The sequence below is a fragment of the Aspergillus viridinutans genome (assembly GCF_018404265.1).
Source record: "Aspergillus viridinutans IFM 47045 DNA, scaffold_15, whole genome shotgun sequence".
Lineage (NCBI taxonomy): Eukaryota > Fungi > Ascomycota > Eurotiomycetes > Eurotiales > Aspergillaceae > Aspergillus > Aspergillus viridinutans.
In genome coordinates, this window is record NW_025091231.1 from 503548 (window position 1) to 521928 (window position 18381).

General features: G+C 52.0%; 8 protein-coding genes across 8 annotated transcripts; 3 read left to right on the forward strand and 5 right to left on the reverse strand.

The window, feature by feature from the left end:
• Positions 1-53: 53 nt before the first annotated feature.
• On the forward strand, positions 54-2012 carry Aspvir_003511 (putative LysM domain protein; the record flags this gene model as incomplete). The annotated part of the gene is made up of 1 exon (XM_043275093.1): positions 54-2012. The coding sequence occupies one exon, from the start codon at positions 54-56 to the stop codon at positions 2010-2012; it is 1959 nt and encodes a 652-aa protein (XP_043131028.1).
• A 769-nt stretch (positions 2013-2781) lies between these two features.
• On the forward strand, positions 2782-5014 carry Aspvir_003512 (putative triacylglycerol lipase (LipA); the record flags this gene model as incomplete). Its single annotated transcript, XM_043275094.1, has 9 exons — positions 2782-3410; positions 3464-3578; positions 3622-3740; positions 3788-3855; positions 3906-3996; positions 4044-4297; positions 4348-4634; positions 4688-4823; positions 4869-5014. The coding sequence occupies 9 exons, from the start codon at positions 2782-2784 to the stop codon at positions 5012-5014; spliced, it is 1845 nt and encodes a 614-aa protein (XP_043131029.1).
• A 310-nt stretch (positions 5015-5324) lies between these two features.
• On the reverse strand, positions 5325-6021 carry Aspvir_003513 (FKBP-type peptidyl-prolyl cis-trans isomerase; the record flags this gene model as incomplete). Its single annotated transcript, XM_043275095.1, has 6 exons — positions 5325-5367; positions 5434-5475; positions 5547-5567; positions 5640-5700; positions 5765-5829; positions 5891-6021. 6 exons carry the CDS (start codon positions 6019-6021, stop codon positions 5325-5327), a joined length of 363 nt encoding a protein of 120 aa, XP_043131030.1.
• Positions 6022-6294: 273 nt separating this feature from the next.
• Aspvir_003514 (histidinol-phosphatase) lies at positions 6295-7318 on the reverse strand (the record flags this gene model as incomplete). The annotated part of the gene is made up of 3 exons (XM_043275096.1): positions 6295-6525; positions 6575-7111; positions 7160-7318. 3 exons carry the CDS (start codon positions 7316-7318, stop codon positions 6295-6297), a joined length of 927 nt encoding a protein of 308 aa, XP_043131031.1.
• A 1360-nt stretch (positions 7319-8678) lies between these two features.
• Positions 8679-9140, reverse strand: Aspvir_003515 (uncharacterized protein; the record flags this gene model as incomplete). Its single annotated transcript, XM_043275097.1, has 1 exon — positions 8679-9140. One exon carries the CDS (start codon positions 9138-9140, stop codon positions 8679-8681), a length of 462 nt encoding a protein of 153 aa, XP_043131032.1.
• Positions 9141-9775: 635 nt separating this feature from the next.
• Aspvir_003516 (ATP19 family protein) lies at positions 9776-10254 on the reverse strand (the record flags this gene model as incomplete). The annotated part of the gene is made up of 3 exons (XM_043275098.1): positions 9776-9824; positions 9968-10092; positions 10207-10254. 3 exons carry the CDS (start codon positions 10252-10254, stop codon positions 9776-9778), a joined length of 222 nt encoding a protein of 73 aa, XP_043131033.1.
• An 818-nt stretch (positions 10255-11072) lies between these two features.
• Aspvir_003517 (mitochondrial fission process 1 family protein) lies at positions 11073-12477 on the forward strand (the record flags this gene model as incomplete). Its single annotated transcript, XM_043275099.1, has 3 exons — positions 11073-11209; positions 11438-11969; positions 12064-12477. The coding sequence occupies 3 exons, from the start codon at positions 11073-11075 to the stop codon at positions 12475-12477; spliced, it is 1083 nt and encodes a 360-aa protein (XP_043131034.1).
• A 792-nt stretch (positions 12478-13269) lies between these two features.
• Aspvir_003518 (putative mucin family signaling protein Msb2) lies at positions 13270-15495 on the reverse strand (the record flags this gene model as incomplete). The annotated part of the gene is made up of 1 exon (XM_043275100.1): positions 13270-15495. The coding sequence occupies one exon, from the start codon at positions 15493-15495 to the stop codon at positions 13270-13272; it is 2226 nt and encodes a 741-aa protein (XP_043131035.1).
• Between the last annotated feature and the right edge of the window lie 2886 nt (positions 15496-18381).

Genomic DNA, 18381 nt, shown 5'->3' on the forward strand with positions numbered 1-18381 from the left:
CTTGCGACATCCATCAAAGCGCGGACATCCATTGTTTTTCTGTTTCGCCGGGAATGAGTTCCAACAATGGCATTATTGACACTTTCAGCCCTGGGGCCGCCAGTACGAATACCGACAATAGATCTACGTCCACCGTCCGACCACGAACCCGCCGTCTGATATCGGTTGATGATGTTACCGACGAGGACTATGGAAGACCGATGCAGTCCACCAGGCTTTCTACCACAACTGTTTCACGAGACTCCTCCGCAGTCCGTTCGCGAGGTGCCACCCCATCACCCCACACATCCCGCGGGGCGTCACCCCTTCCAATGCGACATCCTTCGCGCGCCACTGAGTCACTCAACCGAGATAACCTCAATGGGTTCGGTGGTTCCCTAGGCGGGCACAGTCAGACAGGGAAGGCACAGGTCAGGTTCGCCGATTCGTCGCGGGCAGCGGTGGATTTTCTAGATGCGTCTTGGACTTCCTTACAAAGTCTGGCATCTTCTTTTTTGGGGAGTGATATTGCCCGACCCGCACCGAACGGGACGGCACGTACCCATGCGAGGAAGCCGTCGCGACCAGATCCGTACATGAGGGCTACTCCAAAGACACCCTCAGCATGGGGTCCGTCGGCCCCGTCCACATCGGAAATTGCAGCCGGAACAAAGGAAGAAAGACAGGCTATGGTGCAGGCAAAGAAGCGGGAGGCTCTACTACTAGCAGACACGGGTTCTCTCGCTAGTCACGACAGTCGGCACAAAAGGCGAGATTCCAGTGAACAGACGGACCACTCGGCGATCGATGCAAAGCAAGACGAGGAGGCTTTAGCGTATATACACCACGTTCAGCCCAATGACAGCATTACCGGAGTTGCCATTAAGTATGGCTGTCAACCAGCGATCTTCCGAAAGGCCAATGGTTTTTGGCCCACTGACAGTATTCAGAGCAGGAAGACCGTGCTTTTGCCAGTTGCCTCCTGTTCTGTGAAAGGACGGCCGACCCGTGCCCCGGCCGAAGTTGATCTTCTAGGCGGTGACACTTCTAGTCGGGATTCTCTAGAGGATTTGAGTGGAAGCTCCATAGCACCTTCACCAAGTTCAGACACTCGGGCTTCCGCTGCCGAGGGAGAGGCATCTACAGAAGCACCACTTGAAGGGGAAGCAGATAGGATCTGGAAACATCAGTCGTGGGTGCAGATCGATGGGTTTTCCGCGCCAGTAGAGATCGGCCGCGTTCCTCGCAAAGCTTTGGGATTCTTCCCGCGTACACGACGAAAATCTCTATCTTACACAGACTCCGAACCTCGTTCGTCGATATCCGGCCGCGAGCGAACGGCAACTCTCACTTCAACTCTGCCTTCACCGACGGAGTCGCCATCGTCGCAAGCGTCTACTGCACAGAATCGAAGCACTGCAGACCCTTCAAGGGCGCGAGCCATGTCTAGTGCCAAGCCGAGACCGCACCACCAACGACAACGTAGCAATATACAGCTCGTGGGAACAGGAGTCGGAACGCTCGATCGCAGTGCGATGGCTCCGGGGCCAGCTCTCGACGGATTGAGTAAATTTGTCGCACAACATCTGCCAAATCTAGCTCCTGCTCCTGCGCCCCCTGGCCTGGGAAGGACGCCGTCCGAGTATGCCGCGGCTACGGCTTCCACTGCCTCAACTAGCCTTGACAATATAGGGGGTGCAGTTGAAGGCTGGGTGAGAAAATTGACGACTCGAGCGAAAGCAGGTCTCAGCGACCTACAACAGGGCGCTCAAGCCTATCAGAGCAATACTGGTGCGGGGACTAGCCGACGTGGCATGGGAGATTTAATCGAATTGAACGCTGGCTTGGAGTCAAGGACTTCATCTGGCCTTCTGCCGGAGAATTCGCGAAAACCCGATCTGAGCCGGTCAGGATCAAATGTGCACGACGCGTCCTCATTGAGAGGACGTTTCCCCAGTCCATCATCCGGAACAAGCAGGACTCGCACGGGTGGATCAAACCTAGGCTATGGCGACCGAGTGAAGGATGACTGATCTCGTGCACAAATGTTCATAGCTGCTATGTCTTGCAATTCTGGCTTGTATCTTTTCTGGTGTCTGGATCATCACTCATTAATTGCCCCTCGGCATTCTTTCTGCCACTCGGAATACTCGTACAACCAGCATGGCGCCGCAGGACAGCACCTCTGATATACAGTGTGGTTGACTCCTGATAATATTGCTAGAGGGTGTTGGGATACCCGTTGAATCTTTTCTTGCTTCGACCCAATGTATTTAGCTGAAGCAGCAGGTCATACCCATTTTCAGATAGTTCACTTGAGATAGATTCATCAGCGTTCGTATACCATTTTATTCTGCAGTATCAAGTCTTTCTACAGGCTACGCCAAATGGTTATAAGCATGGAGAGATAAATGCTTCCTTAATAAACAACATGGAGATTTAAGAATAGCCAGACTGATTCCTCCCTGGCTTGTTGCGTCGGTCTTCTCGCGGGTCTGAGTGATACCTGACAAGTCGACAAAGCTGACGGCATCGAACCTGTAATCAAAGCTTCTAACGAGCTCCTGTAGATCCACGCATCAAAGCTCTCTTGTTCTCTGATTTGGACTGGGGAAATGCTGCAGACGGAGAAATTGATGTACAGTTCCAGTTGACGCTAGCGAGTGACAGCGTCTCTCCTCAAATACTTCCACCTATCGTCTGCTTCCCCCCAACATCAAGAGATGAAAGCGTATCCACTTCCCCGGAATATACCCCATATCCATTGACAAAGCACTGATGAAGATGCGGAGAACCTCCAACATGGGGACTGCATTTAACAGGCTGATTCCCACGGAGATGGCAACCCAGCCGGTCGTGCACAGTGTCTCTCAGCGACAGAGACAGACCAACATGCCGCATCGAATCTCCTCTCTCCCCTGGCTGTCTCTCTTACTGGGCACATTGAGCGTTGCTCTGCCTGGCTCGCAGATCCAAGGCGCCATCGCAGACTATCCGACAGCCACCGTGCGTGCGAGCCAGCACTCCGGCTCAGAAACCGTCTTTGTAGGCCGTTCTTTACCAGAGTTTGACCAGGAACTGTTCCTGGGGATTAAGTATGCAGACCAGCCGGTTCGATTCACACCGTCGAGCTTGAAAATATCCTATGCTGCCAACGACAGTAACTCGGGCCCCTTTGATGCCTCTGGGGCTGGCCTGGCTTCGTCCAAGGGCACGCTGCTGTACAATGCCACTCAATACGGGCACGAATGTCCCGGCTACGGATCGGACGAGACGAAGCTGGTCGATATGAGGCTGATTACCCTGAATGAAGACTGCCTGAATCTCAATATCATTCGTCCTCCGCGGAAATCCGATCACGAGGAATTGCTTCCGGTGATGATATGGATCTTTGGAGGTGGATGGCAGCAGGGGGCTACCGCTGATCCCAGGTATGGTCTTTATCGGCTGGTAGTACGGACAGACTGACAGGTATCCGTGGTAGATATAACATGAGCTATATTCTTCATCAAGGAGCTCTGAATGGCAAGCCGGTGCTTGGTGTCTCGATCAATTATCGGGTTGCTGCTTTTGGATTCCTGGACTCGGAGGAAGTTAGGGTACGTATCAATGCAAATGCTCAAGGCTATGCTGACGGTACAGGCTACCGGCAATAACAACCTGGGTCTACGGGATCAACGGGTCGCCATGCGATGGGTCAAGGAGAATATCAAGGCCTTTGGGGGTGATCCTGGCAGAGTTACAATCTGGGGAGAATCTGCGTGAGTGAAGACCACCACTGCCATCCGTGCAAGGCTGACTCGAGCAGAGGCGCCTACAGCGTTGGAGCTCATTTGGTTGCCAATGGTGGTGACAATGAGGGTCTTTTCCAGGCCGGTACGTTCTCACCTTCGCATTTACTATCTGGAAGGCTCACATGGTCGTAGCAATCATGGAATCTGGTAACGCTGTTGGACCCCCATGGAACGGCACGGACTGGCATCAGCCGATGTACGACCGCATCGTGAACAAGACTGGGTATCCTCAATCGCACCTTACGGTAGAGTCTACGCTGACAATTGTAGTTGCTCGACATCCTCGGATACACTCCAGTGTCTGCGAGAAGTCCCCTATGAGTCCTTGTACGACGTGGCATATGAGGGCCTGGAATGGTTCGCCGCCATCGACGGATCCTTTATCAAGGAGTATCCTCAGATCAGTTACACTCAAGGCCGACTGGCAAAAGTATCCATCCTCCTTGGATCCAACACGGACGAGGGCACCAGCTTCGGTACTACCGGGACAAACACCGACGAAGACTGCATTAATCAACTCATATGTGCGTTTTCTGCCTATGGCTAAGGCGATGACTAGTACTGACAGCGACAGCGTCGAAACGCTGGGTCCTAACCCGCGAAGAAGCCACACGCCTTCTCACGTACTACCCCAACGACCCTGCCCTGGGATGTCCCTACGGCTGGGGCAACGTGACATGGCCGAAGCTGGGACTGATGTACAAACGGTACGAATCAATGGCAGGCGATCTAGCCATGGCCGCACCAAGACGGCTGCTTGCGCAGACGATGGCCAAGTACACGAAACAGGTCTACTCTTATCGATGGGACGTGCCAGCCCTGAACACAAGTAGCACCATTGGCGTCGGACATTTCGCAGAGGTAGAAGGATGCCATCACTGCATATGATATCCATGGCTTATCCTGTCGAACAGATCCCATTCGTCTTTGCGAATCCCGTGCAGAACATTACACCGCTGGGAACTGATCCCGCCCGTCTCGAACTGGGCAACATGGCCGCTCGAATGTGGACGTCCTTTGTGACGGACCTGAATCCCAATGGACATGGAGGTACGTCTGGATCACGACTTGAGTGAGAAAGGCTGACAGGCATAGTACCGCGAATTCCGCAATGGCCCAAGTACACACCAGGAAAGAAAGCGTCAAACTTTGTCTTCCGGTTGCCCAGAAATGGAAGCTATGTGGAGCGGGATGACTACCGCTTGGATGGGATGGATTATATCAATAGTATTGCACGATAGCACGTATATAAGGAGTTGTCTTGAATTGAGGCCAAATCATATCTATCAGGGCAACATGACAGAGAGTCAAAGCGCGGACATAGATTCGAAGAAAGTAAAGACTAAATGGTTCTCGTCAACTGGTCAGTACCAGCCAACTGGTAGTCAACTGGCAAGCCATTCGCAAACGAGGTCACCTATGGTTGATGATCCAGTCAATCAAAGTCTATTCATGTAACTCATCTATCCTGCTGTCTATCAGAGATCTAATCCGACAGTCAGTTACGAGACTGACTCAGTCAAAACCACGACATCCTTCTCCAGATCAACCCTAATCAAGAGCATGGTCTTTAATCTTGAGAAGCTCGACCTCACTAATCAACAGCATCAGCATCAGATCGACCCCAAATCGAACCAACCGAGTCAGAACTCAAACTCACAAAACAAGCGAAGCATTAGGCGGAATCAGCCCCGGAAAACCCCTAGCATACCCATTAACCACCTTATTCGGCTCCCTACTCAAACGAGGACATGGACATGAAAAAGAACATACTTCTCTCCATACCCATAATCCCTAGCCCCATATCAGCCAACGTCAACGTCACAAACCCAAAAGCAGAAGCAGAAGCAGAAGCGGAAACCATACCCACTCATCGTCAGAATCGCCTTCTCCCCAAGACTCATCTGCGGAACGCCCTCGTCCCAGCCTGCAGCCGTATGAACGCCCAACATCCAGCATAGCAAAAAGCAGAAAATGTGAAAGAGACGTACCCCGAATGACATCTCCCGCCCCGATAGTCGCCTTCAGCGGGCCGCGCCTTTTCGAACTATCGAATCTGATAAAGAGAGGAATTAGCTAGCTCTGTATCCTGTGTTCACGATGAGTGGTCTACATACTCCTTCCCTTTGTGGTGGTCCGGGTTCGATTCGTCATACAGATAGCCGGTGTAGTTGAGCTCGACGGGGTCGCCGGGCTGGGGGTGGTCTTTGCCGTTGCCCGTTCGGAGGGTTTCTTTTTCGAGGCCCATTGTATGGCTAGCACGGGGTTATTATGAGAATGGGGTGTGTTCTGATAGACTAAAAGTTTAGGAGAGTGGAGGATGTAAGATGGAGGAAGGAGATTGAGGTCATATTGGGTGGGTTTGATGTAATCATTTCATAAAGGCCGATTCTTGGATCCGGAGGGTAACGATGGGAGGGTGGTGTATTGTGGTAAATAGAGTATCTAGGTTCCATGCTTTATTTTCTGCGACAAGTGTTGGTGCAGCTGTGCATTGGTTTGATGGGTGCAGTCTGTCTAGCTAGACCTGCCAGAAAGACATCTTCTTCAACTCATCAACATGGATCGACCGGATCTGTGTCCGCGGAAACCGCTCGTCCACCGCCGGCCCATCCCCCAGCTCGAGATAATGCAAAGTCGAGATACCAGCCTTCTCCATGAACGCCAGCACCCCATGGAAATTGAAGCCGACCTGGTCCAGCCCGTGGCTATCATCCGAAAGGACAAACCGGCCTCCTCGCGTCAGGAATTCCTACTGCCGTCAGTCACCATTCTGCCACAGAGAACGACAATGAACTCACTCTGCAAATCTCCTCCTTGGGATAAGGCTCGCTCATCCCCTTCCGCAGCGCAGCCGAGTTCAGCTCCAGCATGCCCCCGTACCCAGCGATGAAGTCCAGATTCCGCAGAATCCGCTCCCATACCCCAGGCCACTGCTTGAAGCTGCGCTCGGGATCATCGCTCTTCAATTTAATCAGATCAAAGTGCCCCACGACGAGCGGTCGCAGCTGCGTCAGCATATCCAGCTGCTCGTCAAAGTAGCGCTCGAACAGATGCTCGTCCGTGCCGCCGGCCAGCTCACGAGCCTTTTCATACATAGGCCGGTCATAGTCGATCGGCACGGTCAGCGTATGATGCACGGATCCTACGAAGAACTCGAACGGGAACCTCGACAGGCTCTGCTCGATCAGGGCCCGCGACTCGGGCCGAACCCAGTCAATCTCGAACCCAACGAGGATTTGGATCTGGTCCGCATATTTCTCGCGCAGCCGCACGGCCTCTGCGAAGTATGCGGCTTCGTTGGCGATCAGGCCGGCTTCGGTGTTGCCGGTTTCGATCTGATGAATCAGTGCTGTGGTTTGTAATAAACGTTACTTGGGGCGTACCTCTTCCGGGTAAAAGTCTTCTTTTGCTCGGGGCATGTGCTCGGTTAGACAGAAGACTTTGAACTTTTTTGAGATGGCCAATTGGATGATCTCCTCGAGTGAGTCTTTGGCATGGCCCGGGCAAAACTGGCCCGAATGGCTGTGGTGTGAGAACGGCATGACTGCACAGATCTTGAGGGATAGAGCGTGAAATAGAAGAGAGGTCACTTGGACGACGAATAGAAGATGTAGAAATAGCAACGCCTGAAGCAGTACGCTGTAGATTAGGGGTGGATTTTATTGATAGAAGTAGTATGCAAGTGTCAGCACAAACAACCAATGTAACGCTGTACTGAGACTGCGTGGGGAGAATGCCCCGCCCAGAGATATTCGAGCCAAGCTCCGAGGATATAAATATATTGATATCAAACAATGCTAGGGAAGTATTTGGATCTGTCTTGACAGACCAACGATGATTGATGCTCAAGGATAAATATGAGGAAAGGTTGCTACAAGGGAAAGGAAAAAGAGATGATAACAATTCGGCCGACCCACTATCATCCATCCATCTTCAGACCTGGTAACTCTTTCGGAATATTTACAGCACTGCGTTCGAGTATTCTTACTCACGTCTATACTATATATTACAAGACCAGCCATTGTGGACTTGTGGCCATACGCCCAGATATCCCAGTAGTTAGGGAGATAGAAGTGATGCCATGTCATTCATCAAGGATACCTAAAGTCACAGTGTTCATTTCATTGCACCCAGAAGCAGTTCATCTCGAGTACTCGACCTGGCTTGCGTCGTATTCCCTAATACCAGTGGTCGCATATATAATCAACCCTCTGCCACTCATCTTAAGGCAGCCCTAGCGTTGTGCCTGGACGCATAGACGTGTTCACCAAAGTCGCTTTTACACATCGGAGCTCTCAGCAGAGCAAGAGAGCACGAGAACCTCACGTAGCCGAGGGGAAGATCATGAACCGGTGCAAATCCCAGATTGTTGTATCTAGATGTTGAGTCCGACTGTGGGGTCTCTATTGCAGGCCCTCTGGAGGATAACGATGCGGAGGATCATTTCCATGGTATGCAGTCCACTCCTTCTCATCTAGAACTCTTGCAGAAAGAAGATCTGCCACTCGATGAGGTGAGCACTCTGCCTACGTATCGTTAGGTCCTTGCATGAGGTGAGCCTTTCTCCAACTGGTTATAAGATCGTCGGATTGGGCGGCCTCCCACCACCCATCAAGTCGAAACACTCGCTGCTGGTGAACTGTCGAGGATGTCCGAATCGTCGTAGAAATCGTCTTGACCGCATGTCAATGAGTGTGCTCGCGTATGCAGCGAGTAATCAGGATCGTTAATCCCCAGGGGATGGTCGTGGAGGGATCCTTCGAGAATCTCCGAACCACGCGCCAGGACACCAGCAGACGGGCTCCTCGTTTTCCCCGCATGAGACACAGAAATGTCCATCTCATCCCGAAGGATTCCATCCGAAGAGGACCAAGGCATCAATAAGCTTCGACCGGACAGACCTCAACCAGCCGCAAGCACGGTAGCAACCACATAATCCCCATCATGCGAGATAGACAGCTTGCCTATTCTACCTTCGCCACTTCCCCCACCACCCAAGGGATCCAAGTACACAATATCCGGTCTACCCTTATCAGCCTCACCTACCCTAACAATAACATCCTTCCACCCGAGGGACGCCGCCCCGGCCGGAGCAGCTTTACGTGCTGCCTCTTTTGCGGCGAAGCGGCCTGCCAGCCAGCACGCCATGTCCGGTGTTATTTCATTGGGTCCAGCTTTTTCTGCGCCGGATGATGGTGGTAGGATGGAGAATCTGGTGCGGAAGTCTTGCTGCTCCTGTTCGTGGAGGATCCGCCGGGTGAAGCGGTGGAGGTAGTCAGGACGGTTGATGAGGCGGACAATCCGGGGGAGATGAACGATGTCCGTCCCTATATTGAGGGAGTATGGGAAGGGAATTAGTTTCATAGGTGGTTACTGAGCATCATAGGTTTTAGGAGTTGATCTCTAGAACGGTTTCGGAGACGTTTGTATTTTGAGATCATGTGACTGAGGTCAGTGGAAGCAAAAGGGAAACCCTGAATCATGATGATACTACTGAAAAATGGACTATAAATACAGAGTAAATCTTTCATAGATGCTGTCTAGATCACTATTCTGTACTTGCCAATGATATACTCATCGGATGCACTCCCTCATCTGTCTGCTCGTGAGTTGCTGCATCATACGAAGCCATTTACATTTAATCTTCTAAGCTATTGTCAATCTGCTCAACGTACGAAGATCCTCTGAACTGAGGGATCTTCAAGAGCAGAAGGAGCAGATGGATCATCACACGCGAGTATTTGGTACCGAGTTGAAGGAAACAACCTCAAATGGCGTATACCTCTATTATGTACAGATCATCAGCACCACTAGCACAGCCATTGAGCCCCATCACTAGCGAATCTTGACACACGACTGTAGGGATTCAGTCTATTATCGCAAGAATTCACCCAATTATAGAATCGTTTCCATGATGGATATATCTCGCGTTCAATTCCTTTTCGTCGTGCATCAGCAAGGCGTCCTCGACTGAGTCCCTATCGTCAAATGGGAACACCCTAATGATCCGATTTCTTTTGCTCCCCGTTTACTTGGTTCAAGAAGTCCCTGTGATGACCGCGGTTAGCCCATGTCGAAAGCAGCTTGCTGTGCAGTAACTCCAATGATAATGTGCAGAGGCGTATGCCATCGGAGGCCATTGGAACCGCAACGTTGAACGACATATGCGTAGAGTATGGAAGCAAACATACTGGATGAACTTCTCCTCGTCCTTGGAAGAGGCCTGAATGGGAGGAGTAGCCTGCTTCTTCTGACCACCACCGCGAGTCGAGAGGTAGATACCACCGAACAGGGTGCCCATGACGCCCATGGCGAGCTAAAATATTGATCAAAATTAGCGATATGCCATTTCAATGTCATCAGTGACTTGACTCCTGTTCGGCTGTCGTAGCATCACGAAGATATGACGGGAGAGACCGGGGGAACGTACGACGTGGGAGCCGACCTGCTTGCCGGCAATCTGGTAGTAGACGACCATGGTGATGAATTGGAGTAGAATTGACAGAGGAGGATAGACGCGGGGAATCGAGCAATGCGAATAATAGGACCTGCGGAAGCAATCGTCAAAGCCGGCAGTGATGGAAGTTGACTGCGCGGCTTGGTCTTACTCATTCGGTTAGAGTACTGTTGAGATCCCGTGATATCACGTGGTCAACGCATGACATAATAGGTTTGCTCGAGATCATGTGATGTTCCGGCTCGGTCCGAATCAAAGACGGATTCGGGAAGTTCCGCAGCACCGCATCACAGGACTTTGAGAGCACAAACAGCCAACAACCACGAAGGACCAATTGATTACAGGGTATGAGGAGACACATATGCTACAATTCTATTGCTAGAGCTATAAATACAAGCACAACATCACTCGACATGAATCTCTCGTGGTGAGGACCCAGAGTGGCAGTGCAGGGCATTGGACCAAGGGAAGCACCCGATGAACCTCGGGGCAAAAGGTACCTCCAGGCTGGGATGAATTACTCCGTCCTCCTCAATGCTACCCCGGCTACTGCTCGCTGTACAGCTGTTCGGGTGCCGCGTGCGGTTACTGAGGAGGACAAATCAGAGGGAAAGAAATAGATGAGAGAATATTATTCTTCCGGAGCACTTCCTGGCTTTCCATCCATCAATTTATCCTTCTTTTCAACTTACTTCGCTCTGTTCTTGTAGCTTGTAGCTTTGCTCTTCCAGTTACTCGCCTGGCCTGGCTCTCACTGTACATACAGAACGCATATACCCTCCAGTCCAGATCTTCAGTCGATATCAAGTCACGAATTTTCTTTTCCGCAGATTGAAAGCATGTTCTGGAGGAAGCATCACGATGAGGCTCCCACAGACACAGCGCAGCAACCGATTCCCCGCGAGAAACTCCCCGCTCAGCTTCAGAAAATAGTTGACCAGGATGATGGCTTCTACGATGATATCTACCCCCCATAGTATGTTTTCTCCTTGCGCATCATGTCGCTACTCGTCAATGTGGCCGTTCAGGGTCGCATGTCCAAGTTTACCCTGCGGAACTGAACTATGGCATCATATTTCCGCCTGTCCCCGCAAAACATTCAAGAATGATGAATTTCTTTTCCCTCTTCCATACCTCACCAACATTCCTACCCACGACCTCACCACCTCACCGCAACGACAAACCCATCATCTAACATGGACAGCTCTGTCGATTCAACCGACACGCCCTACCGGTACGCCGGTTACGTCAACCGCATTCGCACCATCCTCCTCTCCGCCCACCGCTACGTCGCCTACACCTCCGACATAGGCGAGTCCTTCCGCCCCGTCGCACACCCCTACCTCGTGCGCACCGCCTACGGCATCTCCTGGACCTATCTGCTCGGCGATGTCGCCCACGAAGGCCACAAAGCCTACCTGCGCAACCGCCACGTCCTCGCCCCGCCCGGCGAGGCCTACAAGGACGCCAAGGACCTCTCGGCCAACGAGGTCGTCAAGGGCATGGCAACAGGCGACATGGGCGGTCCCAGCGCCGGTGCTGAGCTCGCCCCGTGGCCGACAACCCCCATCCCCCTCATCGAGGACTACCGCATGGTAATGGTCAAGCGGGCCGTGTTCCAGAGCATCGCAAGCATGGGGCTGCCGGCGTTCACGATCCACTCGGTGGTCAAGTACTCCGGACAAACGATGAAGAACAATAAGAACGTGTTCATGCGGACTTGGACGCCTATCGGTGTATGTCCCCCTCTCCCTCACTTCCTCTCCTCCTCTCCAATCCCAGCTGCAGTGTAAGGCAGTAGTACAGCTACTAATGCGAACGCGATGACAGCTCGGCCTCGCAGTCGTCCCCTTCCTCCCGTACATCTTCGACGAACCCGTCGGCGAAGCAGTAGAATGGTCCTTCCGCACTGCTCTCCGCGCCTACGCAGGCGAGGACGCCGTCCGGCCCCTCCCTGCCCCGGCCTCAGCCTCGGCCGCTCACCCCGCAGACGCAGACGCACCGTCCCTATCGCACTACCTCAAGACCCAGGCGGAGAAGAACTCATCCGCGGCGCTCGGAACCGATGCCTCCGTCGCAGCGAGCGCGACCCTCTCCTGGGAGGAATACAAGGCCGAGCGGCAGAAGGCGAAGGAGGAGCGCAGGCGGGAGCGCGAGGCCAAGGGCCGGACAGGACCGCTCGCTTGGTTGGGGTTCGGGTCGGAGTCGAGCCCGGACTCCAACTCGAAGAGTAAAACCGAGTAATGGGCCTCTATTCTCCTTTTCATATTTGTGTGGGTTGGGGCGGGGCGTTTCATGGGGGGTCATGCGCCTGCGCTTGAGGCCTGTATGTTGATTTAGATTTTTCGATTTGCCGCGTAGACTCCGTTCACTTCGATCCGTTTCCTTTGTCACTCATCTCATCTCTGATCGATATTCAAGATATTCAATATATATTACCGGTCAAATAAATATTCAGACATTCATTCAACATCCACAGGGGGACAAAATTTCTAGACACGACTCGTTCACTCTCTACTCACACTATACATCTGTACAATAATCGCAAGAACAAAACACTAAAAGACATCAAGGGAGAACAGGGCCAGGGGCGGTAGTATACGGCATCACTCATCACAGATACCTAACCCCCCAACCCAGCTATGGAGCAGAGGAATTGATTTATTTTTTTTTTTTGAGACGATGCGAGTCGAGAAGGTAACAATGATCTTGGTGTGGGGGAGGTAAGTACTTCTCTGTGGCACCATAAAGGAAAGTAAGAAATGAAAAGGTAGAAAAGTGAAGACCAAAGTTTGGCAAGAACAAATGGGGAATAAATATAGGGAAATATGGTAGAAGAAAGAGACAGAATGATACAAAAACAACGCCCCAAAAGCGCTGTCTCACAAACCAAAAAAATGAATACATTCAGAAGTTAAAAGGTATCTCCGAAGGCAACAGGACCGGCAGGCGCATTCCAGCGAGTCCCACTCCCGCCCACGATCTTTGAGCCACATCGTAGGGGTTAATCTATTATCCTTTTTGCAATACCTGGGCTTAGTTCCAGCCCAGCGAGTTCTCGGCCATGACAGGAGCACTGATCATCTGGCCCCGGCCACTTCCCCGGCTATTCTGGCTGTTGCGGGAAAGACGACCGCCAGCGGTGAAGAGAGAACCGGCACCACGACCTTCACTCGTCTGCTCCATAGTGGAATTGGAGCGGCGATGCAATTGACGCTTCTTGCGGTAGCGACGAGCAACCCAGAACATACCCGCACCATAGGCTGCGGCGCCGCATACGACACCAACGCCGATACCAACAGAGCTGGCACGAGTGGTAGAACTGCGACTGGCGCCGGCATCCGAGTCGTTGCCGGAGCCACTGCCACTGCCATTACCATCGCTGCCGCTACCGCTGCCCCTGTATCCACTGCCGCTAGACAATCCGCCGCCACTAGATGAGCCGGATTCTCCGACAACAAGAGGGATGGAGGGATCGATCATCGAGAACAAGGTCTTGACCGACTCGTTGGGCTGCTGGTAGAGTTTGGACAATGGAGCGCGGAGCAGCTTCCTCAAGGTGTCAACCTTGTCCGTAGGAATATAAGCCAAGGCAACGGTTGCAATGTACCCGGTGCTGGCCGAGTTGTCGTAGGGTTGGATCGCGAACATCGAGATATCTTTGCTGAGAATCTCCAAAGCATAGATCAGTCCCTGTGGAACGTACAGGAAGATCTGCGATGAGGAGAGCGGGGTCGTGGCGACGAAGCTGTATCGGAGTTTGCCATTGAAGCCGATCTGAATCAAGGTAGAGTCCGCTGGAGGGCTAGTCACACCATTGGCTGGCGAGATGGATCCAGGCAACTGAGCGGGTCGACTGCTGCCAGTAGTAGTCTCAGTAGTCGAGAGCTGAGTCGTGGTTGTAGGCTCCACCAGAATACCGGAGGGAACAAAGTCGGTGTTCTCGGAGGTGGTAGTTTCGGGTGGATGAATAGTGGTGGCGGTGGTGGGTGCGACTGTCGTCTCCGGCGTGGTTGTCGGACTTGGGGTCGTTTGCTCGGTTGTAGAGGGTGTCGGAATTGCCGAGCTGCTGAAAGTGGCAGTAGGCGTGACCTGACCGGTAGGCACAGTCGAGCCTACTGCGGTGGAACCCGTGACAGCAATCGAGGAACCAAGAGCGGTATTGGGGCTACCGGGAATGACAGGGATGCTGGTGGCCGAGGGAGCAGGTGTAGGAACGTTAGGACTGATCTGAGTGTACGAAGTTCCCGTCCCAGTTCCGCCGATGCCTGCCGGGATGATCATACTAGTCAAGCCGGTGGGGACGCCAACGAAGCTGCTGGTGGGAGTGCTTGCGATTGGAATGACGGGGCTGCTACCGAGGATAGGGACCAGAATTCCACCCAGCCCACTCGAGCTGGTGGCGGAGGGCGTCACAGCAGGGCCGGTCTCTGTCGGATAGTTGTTGCCTGTCGATGAGGGGGTAACAGTTCCATCAGTGTTGGTGGTCGAATCGGTATTGGCAGCTCCGGGCGCGACGGGACTAGAAGCTTCAGGCAGAATTCCAGCGAGGTTCGAGGAAACAGTGTCAAGGAGGCCGGACGAGCTCGCGGCTGGACTCGGAGTCGCTTCATCAGGAGAGGGAGCAGCGACATATGAGGAACCCGTTAGCGTCGTAGAGTTTGAGCTGGGATCAGTGTTCTCGGTCGTCGAACCCCCGGAGGTCTTGGATTTATCAGTGGCGGGTGAGCTTACTGTCGGAATGGGATTGGTTGAGCTGGTCGGGGTTCCCAGAACACCGCCGACAAGGGTACCCACACCACCCAAGGCATCGCCAACGACATTTCCGCTGCTTGCGGCAGGAGTTGATGAGGCTGGTGGAGTTTGGGAGTCGTCCGAGGTGTCTGTCTTGGCCTGAGAAGAGGTCTGCGCCGTTGAGGGAGTCGTAGCCTGAGCAGACTGATAGGCACCAGAAGATGTGACTGCTGAAGGGGCCACTGTGGAGCTTGGCGCGACGATGGGCAGAGTGGTGGATGATGTCGCGGCGCCGTTTTGAAGCAGGCCATTGAAGTAAGAGATGAAGGGATTCAAATCAGCTCTTGTATTCAAGTGAGTGTCACTGCTCGACGACGAATCGGCAGAGGAGTCACGTCCATAGACGACATGTCTTTTAAATTGTTTGGGAATGAAGCGAGGCTTCAATTCCTGAGCGTTTTCGGCCGCGACAAGCTCGAGACCTCCCAGGGACAGGAGGGCCGCAACAAGATGAGTCGCAGGACGCATGGTTTTGATACCAAATTGATTGCTCGCGATAAGGAACGCTAGGGTTGATGGTGCTGCAGTGATGCACAAAGGAATGGACGGAGCCGAAAGCTCAGCAGGGCTCCTATAGTCAAAGGTAGATCACGAGAGAGGCTCAATATTATCCGTCACGCTCGGCAATGCATCGATGCAGGTCTTGGAGCCGGCTGGGCGATGGGAAATGCTGCTATCACGTCCAAAATCGTATATACGGTTCGTAACTAGGAGGCTGGGACGCAATCACAGGTTCTTCGAGCCGGACACCCTTGCTGACAATCGACAACGGACAGCGTCGGTCGACTGAATCCAATGCAAATACTTCGACGATGTGAGTTCGAGGATCCAAATGGTAGCGATATAGCGGCGTCGACGTCAAAGCTGATCGATTCGTGATAAAGAACGAGTATATAAACAATGCGAATAAAGAGCGACAAGGGAAGCTATTGAGTCGACTGTTCCCCAAAGCGAATTGCAAAACGAATGTGAGTGCTGTAAGGAACGAACGACGAGATCTAGATTAGAAACGTCAAAAATTAATAAAAAGGAGAAAGAGACGGCGTTATTGTCGTGGATAATGAGGTGGAGGTGGAGGAGGTGGAGGAGGTGGAGGAGGTGGAGGAGGTGGTGAAGGTGGTGAAGGTGTTGGTGGAAGTGGCCGATGGATAAAGGTACCTGTTGAGTAAGGAGGACTGGCTGATCTCTGGTAGAAGCGAGAGGCGCGACCGTGGGACAGAGGGGGGCCGGTGGGAGTGGATGCGATGCAAGGAGTCAGCGCGCTTGTCAGGTCCCAACGGTAGGTAAATATGGGCCACGTCAACCAACAACAGCACCGACTATCGACGGAAGATAGACGAAATAATTAAGAGCAAAAGAAGAAGAATAAAAGATGAGGGGGGGAAAGAACAAAAAGAGTGACAAAAGGCAGGACAGACAGACAGACAGCAGCAGCACTTGAAAAGCCGAAAGCGACTAATGAAAGAGGGACCTGAAAGGATGAAAGGGAAATTAATTCAGGCGGAGATGGAGGACTATCTTTGACTAGTTTGAGGTTAGCTTGGTTTATTTTCGTTGCTAGCGCAGAGCAAGTGAGAAAAGAACAGGAGGACTGATTATTGTTACCATACTGTATCATCTTGCAGGGGCTGGCCTTATCTACCACCAAATCTGTGTCCAGGGCGGTGGAAAAGGAAAGAGAAGTCCGAACATTTCTGAAATATTACAGAAAAGTACAAACTACTGTTGGTAAACATGCAGGGTTAAGGCACGCGCTATGGACACGCACCACTTTGCAGGTTATACAATCAAAGTACAGTGTCCTTCTACGAGGTACCTTGAGTAACTGCTCTTCGAGATTTGGCATTGACAACCGCCTTCTTGGCGTCCTACAATACTTACAGCTGATGTAGTTATCTGTAGATATCCGTCGTGATGCAACCAGTCTATCAGTCTGGATGGTTCCCTTATGGAGATAATGACAATCAGCAAGGCACACTGCGGCGGCTGGCTACTGCGGCACTGCCTCAGAATATACCACTTTACAATTCTGTCAATCACCTTTAGATATCTCGCTCAGTATTATGAACTCATTGAGTTGGCCCAGAGAACAGAGTCTGTCAGAGTCGAAGGAAGAAGTCAGAAGAGAAGTCTAGATGGTCCATGGTGTATCTGGATCAAAAAGAAAACCCTGACTGAGTTCGAAATAGGAAGGCAAGTCGTGAAGAGAAGACGTCTTCAAGTTAAAGGTACCATAAACTAAAATGGTAACCACTGTGGTCGATCTGCAGCACAGAAGCAAGCAGTGCGGTGGCAGTGTTGAAAGTCCAGGCACAACACAAGCATTTCGAAGCAGGATTGAACATTCCCCTCGATGAAACTGGAACAAAGAAAACATGCAGTTCCTAAGTTCAATGAAGGAGTTCCTCAGTTTGTCCATCCATCCATCGGAGGCTGATTCCGACTCTTGCAGATTGACCTCTCGTTGGTCGTTGACCAAGTCGAAGAAGTCTTGTACTACCACATCATCGTTGATGCCCAGTGCTGGTTCTACAATGCATGCCGATCTGCTGGCCAGGCGTGGTCATCATAATTCCCGGCATTTCTCGCCCTAGGCGTCCACAGCCCACTCGGCCAATCACCCATGAATCATGATCCATCCAACCAATTCGCCAGCCTCTTGCGTTCGGACCATCGCAAGGTCTAGAATGACGGCGTCATTTTAGTGCGTGTGTGGACCACAAGCGGTCCACTTATGCCGACTTCCAAGATGAATTGTGGAAATATGGCGGAGTATTGTTGTGCGTGGTGATACAGTAGTGGTATGGTGATTTTAACAGCTAACTGAGTGGCTAGTCAGAATGAATGGACAGAGCGAGGACTGAGCCGTCTTCTCTCTTCAATAATGATCGTCTCCTCGTCTGATAAATTAGATTAAACACACGGCCTTACGGTTATGACTACGGAGTCTCCATCGTCGAATGTACCTGACGACGACAACATTCCTGAGGCATCAGTTTTGTACTCCATGAAATGTATCGCGTGGAAGCACTACAATAACAGACCACCAAGCATTCAGGGGAAAAGACATCATGGTCAAAATAGAACCATGACATACGCTAACATATTTGCAGTAAAGCCGTCCATTAGGGTGTTATAGCGTGTCATGGCGACCGACACCATTGACCTGAATGAGGAACCTAGGGGATCAACTTCTCATTTCGTCTTGCACCGAGTCTAACGCCCGCTCAATTCAGCGACCAACTCGGTCATAGCGTGAGGAACACTGCGATAAACTGATTATTGCTGATTAAACTTCGTTAGCTTGATATGAACATTGCGCGTGTCAATCATCATACCAGCTTCCAGGTTTCA